The sequence below is a fragment of the Ranitomeya imitator genome, chromosome 2 (genome assembly GCF_032444005.1).
Source record: "Ranitomeya imitator isolate aRanImi1 chromosome 2, aRanImi1.pri, whole genome shotgun sequence".
NCBI classification, from domain to species: Eukaryota; Metazoa; Chordata; class Amphibia; order Anura; family Dendrobatidae; genus Ranitomeya; species Ranitomeya imitator.
The window spans coordinates 170342502-170366304 of NC_091283.1; the positions used below are offsets into that span (position 1 = coordinate 170342502).

Here is a 23803-nt window from a genome sequence, read left to right on the forward strand (position 1 = left end):
ACTGAACTGTCATTCGTGGGCGGCCCTCGCTCCGATTGGATTGGAAGGCGGGCTCGTACGTCATAGCTGGGCAGACGGTTGGTAGCAGCGGACGGAGAGGACGGTATGTGGGCCGTTACCGGGGATGGGGAATAGGCGGGAGCCGTTGTTTCGTACATAATGGTTGGTTGGCTATGCCGTCATTCAGGAAACTCTTTGTTTAGAAGGCGAGCGCGCATTTAGGGTGTTTCCCCGCCTGTGTGTCACGTGACGTGTCTGGAAGGGCACTGGACGTCAGGAGGGGCTCTGAGGGAAGAAACCCACCGGGCTCAGGACCGAGCAATAACGGAGGTGACGGGTCACAGTGGCTAGCGTAATGCTGGCATCGTGCGGTGTGAGTGACGTCATGATGTGTGGGCGCAACCATGGCCACTGACCGGGAATATCCGAGTACATAGTGAGTGCAGCTCTGGGGCACAACACAGGATCAGTAATGTATGTACACAATGCCTGCATCGGCAGAATAGTGAGTGCAGCTCTGGGGCACAATACAGGATCAGTAATGTATGTACACAATGCCTGCATCGGCAGAATAGTGAGTGCAGCTCTGGGGTACAATACAGGATCAATAATGTATGCACACAGTGACTGCCCCAGCAGAATAGTGAGTGCAGCTCTGGGGTATAATACAGGATGTAACTCAGGATCAATAATGTATGTACACAGTGACTGCACCGGCAGAATAGTGAGTGCAGCTCTGGGGCACAATACAGGATCAGTAATGTCTGTACACAATGCTTGCATCGGCAGAATAGTGAGTGCAGCTCTGGGGTACAATACAGGATCAATAATGTATGCACACAGTGACTGCCCCAGCAGAATAGTGAGTGCAGCTCTGGGGTATAATACAGGATGTAACTCCGGATCAGTAATGTATGTACACAGTGACTGCACCGGCAGAATAGTGAGTGCAGCTCTGGGGCACAATACAGGATCAGTAATGTCTGTACACAATGCTTGCATCGGCAGAATAGTGAGTGCAGCTCTGGGGCACAATACAGGATCAGTAATGTCTGTACACAATGCTTGCATCGGCAGAATAGTGAGTGCAGCTCTGGGGCACAATACAGGATCAGTAATGTATGTACACAATGCCTGCACCGGCAGAATAGTGAGTGCAGCTCTGGGGCACAATACAGGATCAGTAATGTATGTACACAGTGACTGCCCCAGCAGAATAGTGAGTGCAGCTCTGGGGCACAATACAGGATCAGTAATGTATGTACACAATGCCTGCACCAGCAGAATAGTGAGTGCAACTCTGGGGCACAATACAGGATCAGTAATCTCTGTAAACAGTGACTGCACCAGCAGAATAGTGAGTGCAGCTCTGGGGCACAATACAGGATCAGTAATGTATGTACACAATGCCTGCATCGGCAGAATAGTGAGTGCAGCTCTGGGGTACAATACAGGATCAATAATGTATGCACACAGTGACTGGCCCAGCAGAATAGTGAGTGCAGCTCTGGGGTATAATACAGGATGTAACTCAGGATCAGTAATGTATGTACACAGTGACTGCACCAGCAGAATAGTGAGTGCAGCTCTGGGGCACAATACAGGATCAGTAATGTATGTACACAGTGATTGCACCAGCAGAATAGTGAGTGCAGCTCTGGGGTATAATACAGGATTTAACTCAGGATCAGTAATGTATATACACAATGCCTGCACCAGCAGAATAGTGAGTGCAGCTCTGGGGTATAATACAGGATGTAACTCAGGATCAGTAACATATATACTTAATGCCTGCACCGGTAGAATAGTGAGTGCAGCTCTGGGGCACAATACAGGATCAGTATTGTATGTACACAATGCCTGCCCCGGCAGAATAGTGAGTGCAGCTCTGGGGTATAATACAGGATGTAACTCAGGATCAGTAACGTATATACATAATGCCTGCACCGGTAGAATAGTGAGTGCAGCTCTGGGGCACAATACATGATCAGTAATGTATGTACACAATGCCTGCACCGGCAGAATAGTGAGTGCAGCTCTGCGGCACAATACAGGATCAGTAATGTATGTACACAATGCCTTCATCGGCAGAATAGTGAATGCAGCTCTGGGGCACAATACAGGATCAGTAATGGCTGTACACAGTGATTGCACCAGTAGAATAGGGAGTGCAGCTCTGGAGTACAATACAGGATCAGTAATGTATATACACAATGATTGCACCAGCAGAATAGTGAGTGCAGCTCTGGGGTATAATACAGGATGTAACTCAGGATCAGTAATCTAATGTATGCACACAGTGACTGCACCAGCAGAATAGTGAGTGCAGCTCTGGGGTATAATACAGGATGTAACTCAGGATCAGTAATGTAATGTATGTACACAGTGACTGCCCCAGCAGAATAGTAAGTGCAGCTCTGGGGCACAATACAGGATCAGTAATGTATGTACACAATGCCTGCACCAGCAGAATAGTGAGTGCAACTCTGGGGCACAATACAGGATCAGTAATCTCTGTAAACAGTGACTACACCAGCAGAATAGTGAGTGCAGCTCTGGGGCACAATACAGGATCAGTAATGTCTGTACACAATGCTTGCATCGGCAGAATAGTGAATGCAGCTCTGGGGCACAATACAGGATCAGTAATGTCTGTACACAATGCTTGCATCGGCAGAATAGTGAGTGCAGCTCTGGGGCACAATACAGGATCAGTAATGTATGTACACAATGCCTGCACCGGCAGAATAGTGAGTGCAGCTCTGGGGCACAATACAGGATCAGTAATGTATGTACACAGTGACTGCCCCAGCAGAATAGTGAGTGCAGCTCTGGGGCACAATACAGGATCAGTAATGTATGTACACAATGCCTGCACCAGCAGAATAGTGAGTGCAACTCTGGGGCACAATACAGGATCAGTAATCTCTGTAAACAGTGACTGCACCAGCAGAATAGTGAGTGCAGCTCTGGGGCACAATACAGGATCAGTAATGTATGTACACAATGCCTGCATCGGCAGAATAGTGAGTGCAGCTCTGGGGCACAATACAGGATCAGTAATGTATGTACACAATGCCTGCATCGGCATTATAGTGAGTGCAGCTCTGGGGTACAATACAGGATCAATAATGTATGCACACAGTGACTGGCCCAGCAGAATAGTGAGTGCAGCTCTGGGGTATAATACAGGATGTAACTCAGGATCAGTAATGTATGTACACAGTGACTGCACCAGCAGAATAGTGAGTGCAGCTCTGGGGCACAATACAGGATCAGTAATGTATGTACACAGTGATTGCACCAGCAGAATAGTGAGTGCAGCTCTGGGGTATAATACAGGATTTAACTCAGGATCAGTAATGTATATACACAATGCCTGCACCAGCAGAATAGTGAGTGCAGCTCTGGGGTATAATACAGGATGTAACTCAGGATCAGTAACGTATATACTTAATGCCTGCACCGGTAGAATAGTGAGTGCAGCTCTGGGGCACAATACAGGATCAGTATTGTATGTACACAATGCCTGCACCGGCAGAATAGTGAGTGCAGCTCTGGGGTATAATACAGGATGTAACTCAGGATCAGTAACGTATATACATAATGCCTGCACCGGTAGAATAGTGAGTGCAGCTCTGGGGCACAATACAGGATCAGTAATGGCTGTACACAGTGACTGCACCAGCAGAATAGGGAGTGCAGCTCTGGAGTACAATACAGGATCAGTAATGTCTGTACACAATGCTTGCATCGGCAGAATAGTGAGTGCAGCTCTGGGGTACAATACAGGATCAATAATGTATGCACACAGTGACTGCCCCAGCAGAATAGTGAGTGCAGCTCTGGGGTATAATACAGGATGTAACTCCGGATCAGTAATGTATGTACACAGTGACTGCACCGGCAGAATAGTGAGTGCAGCTCTGGGGCACAATACAGGATCAGTAATGTCTGTACACAATGCTTGCATCGGCAGAATAGTGAGTGCAGCTCTGGGGCACAATACAGGATCAGTAATGTCTGTACACAATGCTTGCATCGGCAGAATAGTGAGTGCAGCTCTGGGGCACAATACAGGATCAGTAATGTATGTACACAATGCCTGCACCGGCAGAATAGTGAGTGCAGCTCTGGGGCACAATACAGGATCAGTAATGTATGTACACAGTGACTGCCCCAGCAGAATAGTGAGTGCAGCTCTGGGGCACAATACAGGATCAGTAATGTATGTACACAATGCCTGCACCAGCAGAATAGTGAGTGCAACTCTGGGGCACAATACAGGATCAGTAATCTCTGTAAACAGTGACTGCACCAGCAGAATAGTGAGTGCAGCTCTGGGGCACAATACAGGATCAGTAATGTATGTACACAATGCCTGCATCGGCAGAATAGTGAGTGCAGCTCTGGGGTACAATACAGGATCAATAATGTATGCACACAGTGACTGGCCCAGCAGAATAGTGAGTGCAGCTCTGGGGTATAATACAGGATGTAACTCAGGATCAGTAATGTATGTACACAGTGACTGCACCAGCAGAATAGTGAGTGCAGCTCTGGGGCACAATACAGGATCAGTAATGTATGTACACAGTGATTGCACCAGCAGAATAGTGAGTGCAGCTCTGGGGTATAATACAGGATTTAACTCAGGATCAGTAATGTATATACACAATGCCTGCACCAGCAGAATAGTGAGTGCAGCTCTGGGGTATAATACAGGATGTAACTCAGGATCAGTAACATATATACTTAATGCCTGCACCGGTAGAATAGTGAGTGCAGCTCTGGGGCACAATACAGGATCAGTATTGTATGTACACAATGCCTGCCCCGGCAGAATAGTGAGTGCAGCTCTGGGGTATAATACAGGATGTAACTCAGGATCAGTAACGTATATACATAATGCCTGCACCGGTAGAATAGTGAGTGCAGCTCTGGGGCACAATACATGATCAGTAATGTATGTACACAATGCCTGCACCGGCAGAATAGTGAGTGCAGCTCTGCGGCACAATACAGGATCAGTAATGTATGTACACAATGCCTTCATCGGCAGAATAGTGAATGCAGCTCTGGGGCACAATACAGGATCAGTAATGGCTGTACACAGTGATTGCACCAGTAGAATAGGGAGTGCAGCTCTGGAGTACAATACAGGATCAGTAATGTATATACACAATGATTGCACCAGCAGAATAGTGAGTGCAGCTCTGGGGTATAATACAGGATGTAACTCAGGATCAGTAATCTAATGTATGCACACAGTGACTGCACCAGCAGAATAGTGAGTGCAGCTCTGGGGTATAATACAGGATGTAACTCAGGATCAGTAATGTAATGTATGTACACAGTGACTGCCCCAGCAGAATAGTAAGTGCAGCTCTGGGGCACAATACAGGATCAGTAATGTATGTACACAATGCCTGCACCAGCAGAATAGTGAGTGCAACTCTGGGGCACAATACAGGATCAGTAATCTCTGTAAACAGTGACTACACCAGCAGAATAGTGAGTGCAGCTCTGGGGCACAATACAGGATCAGTAATGTCTGTACACAATGCTTGCATCGGCAGAATAGTGAATGCAGCTCTGGGGCACAATACAGGATCAGTAATGTCTGTACACAATGCTTGCATCGGCAGAATAGTGAGTGCAGCTCTGGGGCACAATACAGGATCAGTAATGTATGTACACAATGCCTGCACCGGCAGAATAGTGAGTGCAGCTCTGGGGCACAATACAGGATCAGTAATGTATGTACACAGTGACTGCCCCAGCAGAATAGTGAGTGCAGCTCTGGGGCACAATACAGGATCAGTAATGTATGTACACAATGCCTGCACCAGCAGAATAGTGAGTGCAACTCTGGGGCACAATACAGGATCAGTAATCTCTGTAAACAGTGACTGCACCAGCAGAATAGTGAGTGCAGCTCTGGGGCACAATACAGGATCAGTAATGTATGTACACAATGCCTGCATCGGCAGAATAGTGAGTGCAGCTCTGGGGCACAATACAGGATCAGTAATGTATGTACACAATGCCTGCATCGGCATTATAGTGAGTGCAGCTCTGGGGTACAATACAGGATCAATAATGTATGCACACAGTGACTGGCCCAGCAGAATAGTGAGTGCAGCTCTGGGGTATAATACAGGATGTAACTCAGGATCAGTAATGTATGTACACAGTGACTGCACCAGCAGAATAGTGAGTGCAGCTCTGGGGCACAATACAGGATCAGTAATGTATGTACACAGTGATTGCACCAGCAGAATAGTGAGTGCAGCTCTGGGGTATAATACAGGATTTAACTCAGGATCAGTAATGTATATACACAATGCCTGCACCAGCAGAATAGTGAGTGCAGCTCTGGGGTATAATACAGGATGTAACTCAGGATCAGTAACATATATACTTAATGCCTGCACCGGTAGAATAGTGAGTGCAGCTCTGGGGCACAATACAGGATCAGTATTGTATGTACACAATGCCTGCCCCGGCAGAATAGTGAGTGCAGCTCTGGGGTATAATACAGGATGTAACTCAGGATCAGTAACGTATATACATAATGCCTGCACCGGTAGAATAGTGAGTGCAGCTCTGGGGCACAATACATGATCAGTAATGTATGTACACAATGCCTGCACCGGCAGAATAGTGAATGCAGCTCTGGGGCACAATACAGGATCAGTAATGGCTGTACACAGTGATTGCACCAGTAGAATAGGGAGTGCAGCTCTGGAGTACAATACAGGATCAGTAATGTATATACACAATGATTGCACCAGCAGAATAGTGAGTGCAGCTCTGGGGTATAATACAGGATGTAACTCAGGATCAGTAATCTAATGTATGCACACAGTGACTGCACCAGCAGAATAGTGAGTGCAGCTCTGGGGTATAATACAGGATGTAACTCAGGATCAGTAATGTATGTACACAGTGACTGCTCCAGCAGAATAGTGAGTGCAGCTCTGGAGTATAATACAGGATGTAACTCAGGATCAGTAATGTATGTACACAATGCCTGCTGTTATGATCCGGTGACCTTGGAGCCGCATGAATAACTTTCACTGGAGTAGGTGGTAACTATACTGACCGCAATCCTGATCTGACATCGCAACTAGAAGTAGCCGTGGGGTGTGCCTAACAAACCCTAGACACCTCGTCACAGCCGGAGAACTAAATACCCCTATAGATGGAAATAGGAATACTATCTTGCCTCAGAGCAGAACCCCAAAGGATAGGCAGCCCCCCATGAATATTGACTGTGAGTAGGAGAGGAAAGACACACGTAGGCAGAAAGCAGGATTTAGCAAAAGAGGCCACTCTAGCTAAAATAGGAAAGGATAGGACAGCGTACTATGCGGTCAGTATTAAAACCCTTCCAAAAATATCCACAGCAGATTATACAAAAATTCCTCCATCTAACTAAAGACGTGGAACGTATATCTGCAACTCCAGAGACTCCTACACTCAGAGCAGGAATACAATCAAAAAACAAGCAAACAGCTTGTGTGCCAAAGAAAAAGAAACAGACACTTATCTTTGCTGAATTGGCAGCTAAGCAGGAGAAGCCAGACAGAGATCCAACACTTCCTAAGAAACATTGGCAACTGGCAAGGACTAATGAATCCTGCAAACCTAAATACCCCAGTCAGAATTGCAATCAGCAGAAATACCTGACCATGACTGCAGCCCTGGGACAACTGCATTACCACCTACAACCACCGGAGGGAGCCCAAAAGCAGAATTCACAACAGCCTGCACCAGCAGAATAGTGAGTGCAGCTCTGGGGTATAATACAGGATGTAACTCAGGATCAGTAATGTATGTACACAATGACTGCACCATCAGGATAGTGAGTGCAGCTCTGGGGTATAATACAGGATGTAACTCCGGATCAGTAATGTGATGTATGTACACAGTGAATGCAGCTCTGGAGTACAATACAGGATCAGTAATGTATGTACACAGTGACTGCACCAGCAGAATAGTGAGTGCAGCTCTGGAGTATAATACAGGATGGAACTAAGGATCAGTAATGTATGCACACAGTGACTGCACCAGCAGTATAGTGAGTGCAGCTCTGGGGTATAATACAGGATGTAACTCAGAATCAGTAATGTATGTACACAGTGACTGCACCAGCAGAATAGGGAGTGCAGCTCTGGAGTACAATACAGGATCAGTAATGTATGTACACAGTGACTGCACCAGCAGAATAGAGAGTGCAGCTCTGGAGTACAATACAGGATCAGTAATTTACATAGTGACTGCACAAGCAGAATAGTGAGTGCAGCTCTGGGGTATAATGCAGGATGTAACTCAGGATCAGTAATGGATGTGCACAGTGACTGAACCAGCAGAATAGGGAGTGCAGCTCTGCAGTACACTACAGGATGTAACTCCGGATCAGTAATGTAATGTATGTACACAGTGACTGCACCAGCAGAATAGTGAAAGCAGCTCTGAAGTATAATACATGATGTAACTTAGGATCAGTACAGGATCAGTAATGTGATGTATTTACACAGTGACTGCACCAGCAGAATAGTGAGTGCAGCTGTGGAGTATAATACAGGATGTAACTCCGGATCAGTAGAGGGTAACTAATGTAATGTGATGATGTTCGTCCTTCGTAGTCGAAGATGAAAATGGCTTCACGGTTAGAAGAGAATTAGTAGTTATGGCTCCGGAGGTGGCTGATAAGTCCAATCCAGGCCTGGAAGGTTCGCCCACATACTTGACATAAGGAAGCAGATGTGGTCAGTACAGATTCTACTTGTGCCTTGCAGATTGCTCGCTTTCTGTTTGCGTCAAAAATTTTCTTATCTTCAGCTGCACAAGCTCCTGAGGTGATCCTGCCCCGCCAACCTGGACGATCCAGGGCAAGCTCTTCCCATTCATTGATGTTGACTTCCAAGTTTTTTTTTTTTTTAACCAATAGATGTTTATTGAAATTTTGCATGTTAAACAACACATCAGTAAACTTCGGAGGGGGAGGGAGAAAAGGGTAAACAGGGGGGGGGGGGGGGGGGATGTGGGAAAAAAGGACCAGCGCATAAATTAAAGACCACAATATGAACAGTACAATACACACAGATACAGTGTCAAAAATTGAGAAGCAAACGATTTAAATGAGGGCAAGAGCAGACTGAGATATATGTGCCGAGGACACCCAGGGATCCCACCACGAGAGGACCCTAGTTCTCCTCGATAGATCCTGTGCCATGATAACCTCATAGCAGAAGTGTAAGTCAATTCTGGCGATCAGTTCGGCTCTGGAGGGAAGACCCGAGGATTTCCAATGTTTCGCTATACATTGTCTAGCGGCAACTAGGATATTTGAAATTATGGGCCGGAGAGGGGAAGGGAGACCCATGAGGGAAATACCCAGGACAACTAGTTGACCACTCAGCACAAGGGGGAGACGTGTCAGATCGACAATCAAAGCCTCCACCTCACGCCAGAAAACCCGGATCTGCGGGCACGACCACCATACATGAGAGGAGGACCCCAAGGCGCCGCACTTCTTCCAACACAGAGGGGAGGAAGACGGGAAAACCTTCGCCAGGCGGACAGGGGTAAAGTACCAATGCAGTTGAATTTTTTTCACCTGCTCCAAGTGGCCAAGACATGTAGAGAACCTGGAAGGGTGCACCATAGCAAATTGCCAGTCCTCCAGGGAGGCCTCGAAACCCAGCGAGGACTCCCAGGCGGTCATGAAAGGGAGCTTGTCAGCAGAACCATAGGAGATGAGAGCTTTATAGATTATGGAGATGCCATGGGGCAATATGGTGGCCGGTCTGAAATATCTATGAGCCGGGTCCTCTGTCAGAGGCGGGGGCACTCCGAATGACCGACGTGACTTGAGAAAGCTACGGAGCTGCAGGTATTGATAGAAGTCAGACCCAGTAAGAGAGAATCTCCCTGAGAGGTCCTCAAACGACAGAAGGCCATTTGAGCCGAAAAGGTCTGCCACCCGGAGCACCCCGCAGTCCGTCCAGGAGGAAAGAGAAATGTGCCCGATAGCATACTCCAAAGCCTGCAAAGAAACATATTCAAACATAAATATTAGATGGGAAGTGCTGAGTAGCGCCCACAATTTAGAAGCATTCCTAATAGAACGGAGACAAGGGCCAACTAGAGGTACCTTAAGCAGCTGAAACTCCAAGAGCAATCTAAGCGAGTTTTTGGGGGTAAAATGAGATTCAATCAGAAACCAGGGTAAGCATGAGTTCCCCTCCCACCATATTTTAAGGGGCTCAAGGATCGCCGCCCTATAGTATGAAAGCACTGCAGGCGCGCCCAACCCACCCATGGAATACGGTAGGGACATAATCCGACGCCTAATCCTGTGAGGTTTCCCATTCCAAATAAACCGATCTATAAGAGATTGAAAAGCTGAAATAAACTTCGAAGGGATAAAAAGGGGGAGGCATCGGAAGAGATACATTATTTTGGGTAGGAATAGCATTTTCGCCGTTTGTATGCGGGCCATCCAGGAGAGCAGTGCACTCGACAGATGATCCATGCTCTTCCTGACTTCCGCAAGAGTTTCCTCAAAATTTACACGAACTATATTATCCAGCCTAGTTATCCTGATGCCTAAGTACGTAAAGCCCAGGGGAGCCCAAATGAACTCGTATTGAGATTGAATTTGGATTTGAAGGGGGGCCGGGAGAAAAAGAGGGAAAATTGTGGATTTGGTCAGATTAAGTTTATAATATGAAACCGCCGAAAACTCAGTTAAAATAGAGGTAATCGCGTTCAGCGATGCTAACGGTGAGGCACAAGTCAGGACCACGTCGTCGGCATAGAGGCCAATTTTGTGTTCGGTTCCCCCCACCCGGATTCCTTCAATGTCCTCACTCTGTCTGACCATGGAAGCCAAAGGCTCCATGACCAGAGCAAAGATGATAGGGGAGAGGGGGCAGCCCTGACGAGTGCCATTCCGAATAGAAAATGTCCGAGATCTAAATCCCGCCGAACGAACCGACGCGCAGGGATTGGAGTATAATGCCATAACCGCTTTACTAATTTGCCCGGTGAGCCCAAATTTCTCCAGCGTGAGTTCAATATAACTCCAGTGTACCCTGTCGAACGCCTTTTCGGCATCAAGCGAGAGAAATACACTGGGGAGGCTCCCCCTCTCGACCACATCTAAAAGATCTATCAGGCGCCTGGTGCCATCCCTGGTCTGTCTGCCAGGAACAAACCCAACTTGGTCGGGGTGGATGAGACCAGGGAGAACCGAGAACAGTCTGTTGGCCCAGATTTTTGCATAAATCTTAACGTCGCAGTTTAAAAGTGCTATCGGACGAAAGTTCCCCGGGGATGTTGGGGGTTTCCCTTGTTTGGGGAGAGTCGCTATGGATGCCTCCAACCCCTCAGCCCTAATACTGCCCGTCGACAGCCAATTATTAAAAAGGCGCAAGAGGTAGGGGGAGAGGGCAGGGAAGAACTGAGCATAGTAGAGAAAAGAAAAACCATCAGGCCCCGGGGAAGAACCCTTGTTGGCCTCTCTGACAATCTGCGAGAGTTCAGACTCAACAATGGGAGAGTTTAGGAAGGAGAGCTGTTCCTGGGTGACCGAGGGGAGATTAACCTTCTCCAACAGAACGCCAAAATTGACTCCCGCGAAGGCTGAGGAATCCCTAGGTCAGACCCGAGGTCATAGAGCGAGGAGTAATAAGATGCAAATTCCTCCGCGATATGAATCGGATTATACACCCGGGAGCCGTCAGGCTTGAGCAAAAATGGGATCTTGGATTGAGCCTCTCTCTTCCTAACACGTCTGGCCAGAACAGCACCCGCTCGATCGCCCATTGTGTAAAATTTAGCCCTAGTTTTCCTCAGGGCCCTCTCAGCCTTATGGAGAAGCAAATTGCGAACATGCATGCGCGCTTTGGAGAGGTCGGAGAGAAGCGCCGGGGTAGGAGATAATTTGTGCGCGGACTCCAGGCGACTTAATTCATCCAGGGAAGACTGGAGAGCTGCATTATACTTTCTTTTGGCCCTTGCCGCCAGTTAAATAAAGTGACCCCTAATTACCGCCTTGTGGGCAAACCAAAGGGTGTCGTCGCCTATGTCAGGAGTATCATTGGAGGTGAAAAATTCCCCCAAAGCCTCCTCAATACACCGAGAGTTGGAATGGTCAGCGAGGAGATGGGGGTTGAGACGCCAGTGCAAGGGGGGTCTAATAGCCAAGGGATCTCTGTGTAAGGGACACCGGGGCATGGTCTGACCATGTGATACTGCCTATATCTGCTGAAATGCAGTGAGGGAGAGCCACGTCATTCACCAGCACAAAATCAATCCTGCTATAGGAACCGTGCCTGGGAGACAGGAACGTGTAGTCTCTCTCGCCGCAATGTAAATATCTCCAGATATCATGCAGGTTAAAAGAGTTAGTCAGAGGACCTGCTTCGCATCTTGACAGGGAAGAAGCAGAGCAGTCCAAGTCCCTAAACATTGGAGCATTGAAATCACCAGCAATCAGTTTATGACCATGTTGGATATCACGCAAAGTTTCAAAGACCCCCTCCAGGAACTTAAGCTGCCCTACATTGGGGGCGTAGATCGAGGCGATGGTATAGGGGGCGTTATTAATAAGGCATAGGACCACAATAAACCTACCCAACGGATCCGCTATGGAGCGAACCAGCTGGAAGGCGTTGGACCTACTGAAAAAAATGGCTACTCCCGCCTTTTTTGACGGGCCGTTGGCAAAAAATTGATGCGGGTATAAGCCTGACTGCATTCTGGGATTCACATTCCAGTAGGTGTGTTTCCTGAAGACACAGAATGTCGTGACGGGATTTACCCAACTGACGCCATACCACAGACCTCTTGCCCGGCGAGTTGAGACCATTAACATTAATTGAATACAGCGATATACTCATAATGAGAACATGTAAACAGTTTTGCAAGCTTCAGGACACCAATTACCTGTGTAAAAGAGTCTAGTACTTGTGGCAAAAAAAGCTAGAGCATAAGTAGGGGGGGACCAGAAGGAGAGAAGGGGAAAAAGGGGAGCAAACAAGACATACAACAAGTAAACCAGTGGACCGAGGTCCATCAGGGATACCCTGAGTCCAAGAGGTGAGAATCAGGGAAAACAATTCACCTATGGGGCAAACAAATGCTGCGGATACTCTCGAGAGAGGAACCAACGCAGCTTAAAAAAAGAAAAAAGAAAACCAAATGAATCCGTGCGGGAAAATGGCCAGGAACCAAAGTTGCAGTGGGCTCAGGCCACCTCCCAGTCCGGTGTGATGCGGGCCCTGAGACCTCCACCAGCTCCACGCTTAGGAAGGGTCACGGCGGTCGGAGAGTCCGGAGTTGAGAGTCCCCATTTGGCGAAAGCAGTAGCTGCGTGTGACGGAGTCAGGCAGGTGGTGATTGATCCATCTTTACGGATGAGGAGCTTGGTAGAAAACCCCCAGCGGTACAGGATGCCTTTCTCTCTGAGGATGGTAGTGTAGGGGGCAAAGGCCCTCCGTAGAGCCAAAGTGCCCGGGGAGAGATCTGGAAAGACGGAGATGCTTGCAAATCTTTCAGGAAGAGCTGGACCCTTCCTTAGGGCCTGGAGAAAATCCTCCTTCATCTCGAAGAAGTGTATGCGTGCCAGCACATCTCTCGGGATGGAGGGCCCCAGGCCAGACGGTTTAGGGATCCTGTGCACGCGGTCAATTATAATGTCCTTTGGGGCAAACTGCGGGAGAGCTGCGGCCATAAATTCCTGCAGAAATATCTTCAAATCCGCCGCCAGGACAGATTCCTCAATGCCTCTCAGTTTGACGTTGTTTCTCCTGGACCTATCTTCCAGGTCCAGGGCTTTAGCATGGGTTTTAGTGGCCATGATTTGCAGGGTCTCATGAGCGTCCCAGAGTTCATTATGAGAAGAGACCAGCTCCGCCATTTTGCGTTCCAAACGGTCAGTGCGGTTACCCAGCTCAACCACCTCCCCTCTCAGTTCAGCCAGCATAGTGCGTATATCTTCCTGGATGGAGGTTCTAAGGTCTCCAAGCAAACCCTTGAGGAGAGAAGCCGTCACCGGGCCAGCAGCCGAATCAGACGCTGTACCGCCTGAATGCGACGCTGCTCCACCTAAATGCGACGCTGCTCCGCTTGAATGCGACGCTGCAGCGCTCGATTGCGACGCCTGAGCGTTGCGTTGTGAAGAGCGGGAAGATCTGGGGGAGGGCGGCGCCATCTTGGACTCCGGCGGTAGCTGTGAGGAGGCCGCAAAGAAGTCAGGAATTCTCCTGGTGGGGTCACGGGAGCGCGTTTTGGATTTCCCCATACACTCACCACCGTACCAGGGACCGGAATCGAGATCGAGGAGGAGCGGAAGGGCGCCGGAGAGGTAGATAAGAGCCGCTTTAAGATTCCTGGACACGGAGCTCCCACTCTGTGTGACCTACTCCATCAGCAGCTAGGCCACGCCCCGACTTCCAAGTTTTTGAGAAACACCTTAAGGCAGTCTTTATAGCCCTTCTGCTGCCCCCCAACTGCTAGCTTTCCTTGGCACAGTTCTCCATACAGCAGTTGTATCGGTAGTCTGCTGTCAGGTATTCTGACCACATGTCCAGCCCACCTGGCTTGGACTTTCAGCAGGAGAGTGTTGACGCTGCAGAGCCCATTTTGTTCCAAAACTGCCTTGTCCGGGACATTGTCTTGCCACCTGATATGGAGGAGTCTGCTGAGGCAACTCATATGGAAATGATTAAGCTGTTTAGCTTGCCTGCTGTAGACCGACCTGGCCTTGCTAGCTTAGAGAAGTGTGGTGAGGACCACCGCGCAGTAGACCTTCAGCTTGGTGGTAAGGCTGAGTCTCCTATGTTCCCAGACGTTCTTACGCAGTCTCCCGAAGGCGGCACTGGCTTCAGCAATTCTGTTATTAACCTCATCGTCTATGGTTTCTTCACGGGAAAGTGTGCTGCCTAAGTAGGTGAAGTTATCGACTTCTTTGAGGTTTTGCTCCTTCACTGTGATACGTGGCTCCTTGTACAGTTTTCCTGGAACAGGTTGATACATGACTTTAGTTTTTCTAATGTTGATCTCGACACCAAAAATGTTGCAGGCTTGAGAAAAGTACATTTCATGCTGCATCTGCTGTTTCGTGCTAGCGTTAAGTTGACAGTCATCAGCAAATAATAATTCACGGATAACAGTCTTATGCACTTTTGTAACCGCCTTCGGGCGTTTTGGGTTGAATAGCTTGCCATCAGTCCTGTACCTAACCTGGATTCCATCTTCACAGTTGTTAAAAGCATCACTTAACATTGTAGAGAATAGCATACGGAGACCGCACTGGCTTTCGGGTAATAGTCCTTGCTCAAGGTGATGTAAAAGGCGATTGAGCAAGAGACGAGCCAGTATCTTGCCTGCAGTGGACAGAGGGGAGATGCCTCGATGGTTGTCACAAGATTGGCGATTACCTTTCCTCTTGTATGTGAATTATGCTGGCATCTTTCATCTGTTGTGGAACCTGTTCCTTTTTCCACATGTACTGGAATAGTTTGGTCACCTTTTGCATCAGAGCAGGGCCGCCAGCTTTATATACCTCAGCAGGTATAGCATCATTTCCCGGTGCTTTTCCACAAGAAAGTTTTCACTGCTTTCTTGACTTCATCTCCACTTGGAAGAACATCAAAGTCCTTGTAGATTTCTACCTGGTTCAGACGAGCAATAGCCTCAACATTGATATTGGCAGGGCGATTAAGAATATTATTAAAGTGCTCAGCCCACAGTTCCAGAATTAGTTTCTTTTCTGTCAGCAGCCTAGTTCCATCTGCATTAAGCAGAGATGAAGAGCTTGATGACTGGGGTCCATATACGGCTTTGAACGCATCGTAGAAGCGTTTCTGGTCATGGGTATCTGCATAGCCCTGAATTTCATCGACCTTCTTGCTAAACCAATTATTCTGCATCTCACGTAGCTTGATCTGTACCTTTCTTTTTATGTTGGTTAAGGCACCTCTCTTAGGCTGGTTTCACATTTGCGTTTTTTGCCGCAGCGTTTGTACCGCATATAAACGCATGCGTCGTGTTTTTCTATATTTAACATTAAAAACGCATGCGTTTTTTCGTTCGCGTTTTGCCGTGTTTGACGACGCATGCGTCTTCTTGTCGCTTGCAGCTTGGCGCGGAAATGCAACATGTAGTAATTTTAGAGGCGTCTATTTGCCGCCAGGAAACGCATGCGTTCGATTGCGCATGGTTTGCGTAAAAAAAAGCATTGCTGTCTATGTAAACGCATGCTTTTTTAAGCACATGCGTTTGGTTGCGTTTTTGAACGCATGCGTTTCAATAGAGAAAAACAAGTCTAGACACTGATAAGCCACCCCCCACCTTCAAGGTGATAAAGGGATCCAAACCCTAACCCTAAAGGTACCTTCACACTCAGCGACGCTGCAGCGATACCGACAACGATGTCGATCGCTGCAGCGTCGCTGGAGAGCTGTCACACAGACAGCTCTCCAGCGACCAACGATGCCGGTAACCAGGGTAAACATCGGGTTACTAAGCGCAGGGCCGCGTTTAGTAACCCGATGTTTACCCTGGTTACCATCGTAACAGTAAAAAAAAAAAAAAAAACTACATACTTACATTCCGGTGTCTGTCCTCCGGCGCTGTGCTTTCCTGCACTGACTGTGAGCATAGCGGCCGGAAAGCACAGCGGTGACGTCACCACTGCTTTCCGGCTGGCCGGCGCTCACAGCCAGTGCAGAGAAGCACAGCGGGGGACAGACAGCGGAAGGCAAGTATGTAGTGTTTTTTTTTTTTTTTTTTTTTTTTTTTTACTTTTACGCTGGTAACCAGGGTAAACATCGGGTTACTAAGCGCGGCCCTGCGCTTAGTAACCCGATGTTTACCCTGGTTACCAGTGAAGACATCGCTGAATCGGCGTCACACACGCCGATTCAGCGATGTCTGCAGGGAGTCCAGCGACAAAATAAAGTGCTGGACTTTCTGCAGCGACCAACGACATCACAGCAGGATCCAGATCGCTGCTGCGTGTCAAACTGAACGATATCGCTAGCCAGGACGCTGCAACGTCACGGGTCGTTATCGTTCAGTGTGAAGGTACCTTAAGCCACAATCAAGGTGATAAAGGGATCCAAACCCTAGCCCTAACCCTAATGGGAAAATGGAAATAAATACATTTTTTAATTTTTCCCTAACTAAGGAGTTGATGAAGGGGGTTTGATTTCTATTTATAAGGGGTTTTCTAGTGGATTTTTATGATTGGCAGCCGTCACACACTGAAAGACGCTTTTTATTCCCAAAAATATTTTTTGCGTTACCACATTTTGAGAGCTACAATTTTTTCATATTTTGGTCCACAGTCATGTGAGGTCTTGTTTTTTGCGGGACGAGTTGACATTTTTATTGGTAACATTTTCGGGCACGTGACATTTTTGATTGCTTTTTATTCCGATTTTTGTGAAGCAGAATGAACAAAAACCAGCTTATGAAATTTCTCATCATGCATACCAAAAACGCATGCGTCTAAAAAACGCAGCGTTTGTACGCGTTTACATGCGTTTTTTTCACCACTTGTGGATGCGTTTTAAACGCTGCGGATTTAAACGCAAATGTGAAACCAGCTTTAGCTAACGTTGTGGGGTCATTTAGATACACCTTGTACCGCTGATGTTTCTCTTCTAGGAGTGTCTTTATTTCCTCGTCGTTTTCATTGAACCAGTCTTGATTATTTCTGGCTGCTGATCCGAGATGCTCCAGAGCAGTATTATAAACAGCATCTATCAGAATCGTCCACTGTTCCTCAACGCCGGTCTCCTCTGCCTGCAGTGTATATAACAGTCTACCATCAAGGTCCTTGGCAAGTTCCCCTGCAATTCTTTTATTTTGCAGCTTATAGACATTCAGCCTCTTTGTAGTTTTCTGCCCTTGGGGGTCTTCTCGCAGGCAGGATGCGGAGCCTGCACTTAGACACAATGAGGCGATGGTCAGTCCAGCAGTCTGCACCGCACATGGCCCTCATCACTCTAAAGTCCATCTCATCCCTTTTCCTGGCAATGATGTAATCAGTGAGATGCCAATGCCTCGAGCTTGGGTGCATCCATGATGTCTTCTTGCATGTGGGTAAGCGGAATAGGGTGTTGGTGATGACAAGGTCATGTGTGGCACACGTCTTGAGGAGCAGCGGGCCATTACTGTTACACTTCCCAATGACCCTTTCCCAGTTTTGATGGTCTGTTCCCACTCTGGAATTAAAGTCTCCGAGTATAAGGAACTTGTCTGCATGTGGGATTGTTGAAATAAGTGTGTCAAGTTCATCATAGAACTTCTCTTCAGTGTCATCTGGGTTAGTCATATTGGGCTCATAGGCACTGATCAGAGTCGCGTGTTTCTTGTTTGTAAGTGGGAGCTGAAATGTCATCAGACGGTCGTTGATGCCCTCCGGAAGCCAGGTAAGTTTACGAACAAGATGAGTTTTGATAGTAAATCCCACGCCTGTTTCTCTTTTTTTTTTTTTTTTTTTTTAAAGTTCTGCCTCGACTGCTCCCGAAAAACATATATCCACCACTATGCTCTGTCAGTTGACCCTTGTCTGCCAGGCGTGTTTCGCTGAGAGCTGCTATATCAACCTTGTAACGGGCTAGCTCCCGAGCAACCAATGCCGTTCTCCTCTCTGGTCTGTCTGCCTTAGTATTTTCCAGCAGAGTTCTCGCATTCCATGTGCCTAGGTTGAGTACCATCATTTTCTTTGTGTGACGACTGCTGTATGGGGAAACCCGCCAGCTGCGGTAGGCTGGCCAGGTGAAATGAAGCAGACTATGTTTGGGGCACCTTTTCTAGCCCCGTCCTCGATTTGAGGTGAGCAGAGTGATCCTGAACAGGACTGCTCAGACACCTAGGAGGCTGCCGAACTCCACTGCTGCTTCGGTCCAGTGGGGAGCGACCATATTGCCTGGGCCGCCTGCCTGCAGGTTCGTGACTACAGCTTCCAGTGATTTCACACCTGCTGCTTTGCCACTCTCCCATCGCCACAGGACTTTAGATACACAGTGGTTGAAGTGATGACTTGCGCTTGACTTGGATTATAGTGAGGAAGAGTTGCGCAGTCATCAACCTCACTCTCTCGCCCATACCTATCTAGCCCCAGTGGCAAGAACTAGGCGAGACAACTGGAGATGGGTCAGGGTGCAGTGGATGGCCAGTAGAGTCCTATATGTGCCTCGCTGCGCCCTCTCATCGCTCCACAACGCTGTGCTGGGAATCGCTTGTCTGTCCATTGAATCTTGAATGGTTTCTTCCACACTCTGCCATATCCAGTCTTCACATGCAAGGGTAGGCAAACCCTTGAAAATCGCCGTAGGTCTCAAAGAAACCCAACAGCTACCCTGACATGGTTTGGCCCGCCTGCCGAGGCGGTGTTCCGGGGTGTACCGGCTGCCGCATGCTAGCAGCTACTTGGAGGTACAGGTGAGAGTTGAGCATCAGATGAGGACCAAAGATGGAAGAGCTGTCCATAAAGGACACGGCAAGCCCTCCACCAGCTCATTCATCAGTGGTTCTCATCCTGTACGGTCGCATCTTGGCACTTTCCAGGTTGAAACCTGTTTATCCCAGACATGGATTACGGCATGGGACCGAACGACCGACTAGTGAGGGATATAGTTGTTTTTTATTTTTGTTTTATTACAGGAGACGAGGGATTCAGTGGAATTAGGTGAGTATAACTGTGTTTATTTTTAAATAAAAATGGAAAGATGTGTTTTGTTTTTATTTCATATGAAGGACTTTATTCTGGCTGTGTCTATATTTTCCATATAACTGTGATTACTAATGGATAAGTGTCTTATAGACGTCTCTCCATTACTAAGCTGTGGGCTTGATGTCACCTGACAATACAAAGGTGACATCAACCCCACACATATTACCCCACTTGCCACCGATACAAGGCAAGTGGGAAGAGTCGGGTAATTAGCCAGAATTGGCGCATCTAATAGATAAATCACAGAAACAGTACATGATCAGTAATGTATGTACAGTGACTGCACCAGCAGAATAGTGAGTGCAGCTCTGGGGTATAATACAGGATGTAACTCAGGATCAGTAATGTAATGTATGTACACATTGACTCCACGAGCAGAAGGAGTGGAGCTCTGGGGCATAATACAGCACGTGACACGTCTGTGCTGTCTTTTTTTTGTCGGCAGCACAGTGACAGACAGTGTCGTTGATCTGTGCGACTGAGTGTGTCCTGTGATCAGATTTTGCGGATTAGACTCGGTCAGTAAAGTCTGAGGATCAGTTCCATAGAGGAGGCACAGAGGACAGAATTCAGTTTACCATTTGAGTTTTATTTGTTTTTAACTCATCTGTTGCTAAAGAATCAGTGATTAAAATAAAGCTGAGTTTGCTTGCTGCCGAGAGAAGAACATGGATGCAACCAGGATGTCAGCTGAGCACACTATGCCGCTGCTGTTGGATGGTGCCACTCGCTTGGGTGTGGGATGTCATGTCTGTGCATAGTGACTGCACCTGATGATCTGACCTCCGCCACCTCCTTTCTCCCCCCAGACATGGCTGCTATACGTAAGAAGCTTGTCATTGTTGGTGATGGCGCCTGCGGTAAAACCTGTCTGCTCATCGTCTTCAGCAAGGACCAGTTCCCTGAAGTCTACGTTCCCACCGTCTTTGAGAACTACGTGGCGGACATAGAGGTTGACTCCAAACAGGTAACAAAAGTGGGAAAAGAGCAGATCTGGCTACACATTAGGGACCTCTTCCCCTAGTAGCTGGTATGTCATGAATACCCCTTTAAAAGCTCAATGGTACAGGTATGGGAGGGGGGTTCCTGGTTTTGCAGGCAGAGTTGTGCAATTTCAAACAGATTGTAAAGTTCAAAGGAGACTAAAGCCTCGTCTTCCCCAGGTGGAGCTGGCACTGTGGGACACGGCCGGCCAGGAGGACTACGATCGTCTGAGACCCCTGTCCTACCCCGATACTGATGTCATCCTTATGTGCTTTTCCATTGACAGCCCCGACAGCTTGGGTAAGTGACACAGAAATCTGCTGACAATAACCCGGGTAGATATGTGACAGCGGCTTTACCCTCCCAATCACTGGGCCTGCGTCTGGCTTTGTACCATCGCAAACAGAGGGTGTCATGTCCCAGTGTAGCCTACATTAAAGGGACTATGTCCAGACAGTATGACTGTTCACACCAAGTCCCTCCTCTCGGGACTTCATGGCAGGGCCAATCATTTAAATACACCTTCCCACCTTCTTGTTTTCCCTCTATCTCCACCACCCCCTTATTTGGTTGACAGCTCTGGCTTCATAAAGCCAGAGACGGGCGGACATGGAGGGTAACGAGCAATTGGGAAGGTGTATATAAAATAACGAATGGCCTCGCCATGGAGCACAGAGTGCCCATACGTGGTTTGAACAGTCATCCTGTGCTGACCGAGTCCCTTTAATGGAGACTTCTTGCTTTTCTTCTTTCCAGAGAACATCCCTGAGAAGTGGACTCCGGAGGTGAAGCATTTCTGTCCCAATGTGCCCATAATATTGGTAGGAAACAAAAAGGATCTGAGGAACGATGAGCACACTCGGCGTGAGCTGGCCAAGATGAAGCAGGTGGGTGACATGGGCTCAGGCAGGGAGGGTGCTGGAGGGTTTTGGGAGTATTTCTCATCTGTTCCATTGGTGGACACATTATGAAGTTTAATTAGTGAAGTTTGAGGTGGGTTTTTTTTTGTTTTTGTTGTTTTGTTTTGTGTTTTTTTAAGAATTCCCCCTTTAAAGGCATAATGATGGTTTATTGCTAGCTTAAGTAATCAATATAAAATTGTTGGTGGTCCCACACCTGGCACTGCTCAGCTGCCCCAGCTCCATACGCTTCCTAGTGGCCGTTTCCTGGTACTGCAGCTCGGGTATAAACCTCCATAAGGGAGGGGAGCTGCAGTACCCAAGAACAACCACTAAATGGCGTGCAGAGTGGTGCTGTTCTGACTTCTAGAGAGTTGAGTTTTGGTGACTGAGGGATCTGCTGACAGCTAATCACTGCCTGACCCCCGCCAATCTGATATTGATGATGTATAATACATTATGGACAACCACTTAAAGAAATATGGCACATGGGAGGATTCTCAGGTCCTAGTACCTGTGCAGTAATCTGTGGATATTGGACGAGAGCCCTGAGAACCATCTCCTACCTCTCGGCATCCAGCTTTTTTTTTTTTTTTTTTTCTTTTTTTTTTTTTTTTACCCATTTGCCGCCATGACACAATGCCACAAATGCCGGGAGAATGAAGGTGGTTCTCAGGGCTCCCGGCCCAACGGCCACATTACTGACCTGAGTCCTGGCAAAGGATCTGCAGCATATCCTGTAAGAGACAGGTCTGCTTATGAGTGTGACAAGATGCTGACTCTTCTTCTCCGTACAGGAGCCAGTGAAGCCAGAAGAGGGCAGGGATATGGCAAACAGGATCAGTGCCTTTGGCTACCTGGAGTGCTCTGCTAAAACAAAGGATGGTGTGCGGGAAGTTTTCGAGATGGCGACAAGAGCTGCATTGCAAGCCAAGAGAGGGCGCAAGAAGAACACGTGCAATCTGCTCTAGAGTGCGGCCAAACTGCAAAAGAAAGATGCCCTCCCCCATCGCCCCTCACCCTCCTTCCTTTCATCTGCTCCCCTCTCTGCCCATAAGATCCCAGCTCAGTTCTGGACCCTGGGCTGATGAGGGGGCCCGTGATGAAGCTGTGCCATTCCTATGTCAGCCACACTGCCTTATGAAGGACCTATCACAGAGGTCAGCGGGGGAGGAGATGCCAACATCCGCCAGACCTTCCCACATCATGCCACGTGGTCAGCGCCATGCTCTGAAAGTTCCATCTATAGGGACAGGACCACAGCCTTTTTGGAAACCTTCGGGCTCAGGTGCCATGCTTTATGGGACTTTTTGAAGGAGTTTGTGACCTTTTTGCAATTTCTAAAAATGGGGGAGTGACAGGCAGTGCCATGTTCCCCGTGACCCCTCCAACATAACCAGCGCTGGTTTAGGGGGTTCACGGTAGCAGAATATGGGGGGGGGGGAGGGATTTTATTATGTTTCACAAAAACTGATGTTCCTTTTCTATATATACATATATATATGTCTCAGATGTTTTGTACACGAGTGAGCCGAGCCGACTCATCCGGGAGAGCCCGCTCGTCAGCTTTTGTGTTGCTGCAAGCCCTGCTGGGATCTGTAGTTACACAACGACTCCGGGAAAGCTCGCACAGAGAATCACAGTCCCTTGTGATGTGGTTCGAGAGCCCCTGATGTCAGGATGGGGTTATCAAACAGGAAAAGGAAGCGGCTTTGCAGAACGGCAGAGAAGGGCTCGGAGCTTTTGCTCTAATTGTTTTTGTGCCATATCATATCGCCCCATCCTGTGCCTCCATCTGATGTTTGGGCCTGGCAGACGCGCTGCTTTTTTTTTTGTGTGTGTGTTTTAAAAGATTTCTAATTTTATTCCATTTTTTTTTTTTTTTTTTTGTTTTGTTTTCTAAAAATATTTACTGAATACACTCTTCTCAGCAAAGCAGAATTTCACAATAAAACTGTGTAGTCATGTTTAGTAAGCCGCCCCTGTCATTACTGATTTGTAACTACAAGGTGTCACAGGGGGCTTTTTTTCCCCCATACAGCTTCATCTGGTAGAAAAAGCTGATGTGCAAAGGAAGTTGGAGTTTTTGTGTATTGTATCCTTAGGGGTCTGGTTGTTGGGACCCCCTGTACTAATCTCTAGTCTTGGTGTAAGG

General features: G+C 47.8%; 1 protein-coding gene across 3 annotated transcripts; it reads left to right on the plus strand.

Moving 5' to 3' along the window:
• Positions 1–23623, plus strand: LOC138662396 (transforming protein RhoA-like). Of its 3 annotated transcripts, none has more exons than XM_069747953.1 (5): positions 1–103; positions 20575–20732; positions 20929–21049; positions 21506–21636; positions 22446–23623. In XM_069747953.1, exons 2-5 carry the CDS (start codon positions 20577–20579, stop codon positions 22617–22619), a joined length of 582 nt encoding a protein of 193 aa, XP_069604054.1. In that variant the 5' UTR covers positions 1–103; positions 20575–20576; the 3' UTR covers positions 22620–23623. The 3 variants fall into 3 exon arrangements, with proteins under 3 accessions (XP_069604054.1, XP_069604055.1, XP_069604056.1); XM_069747954.1 differs by having other exon boundaries at positions 94–330; XM_069747955.1 differs by lacking the exon at positions 1–103 and adding an exon at positions 106–436.
• Positions 23624–23803: the final 180 nt, after the last annotated feature.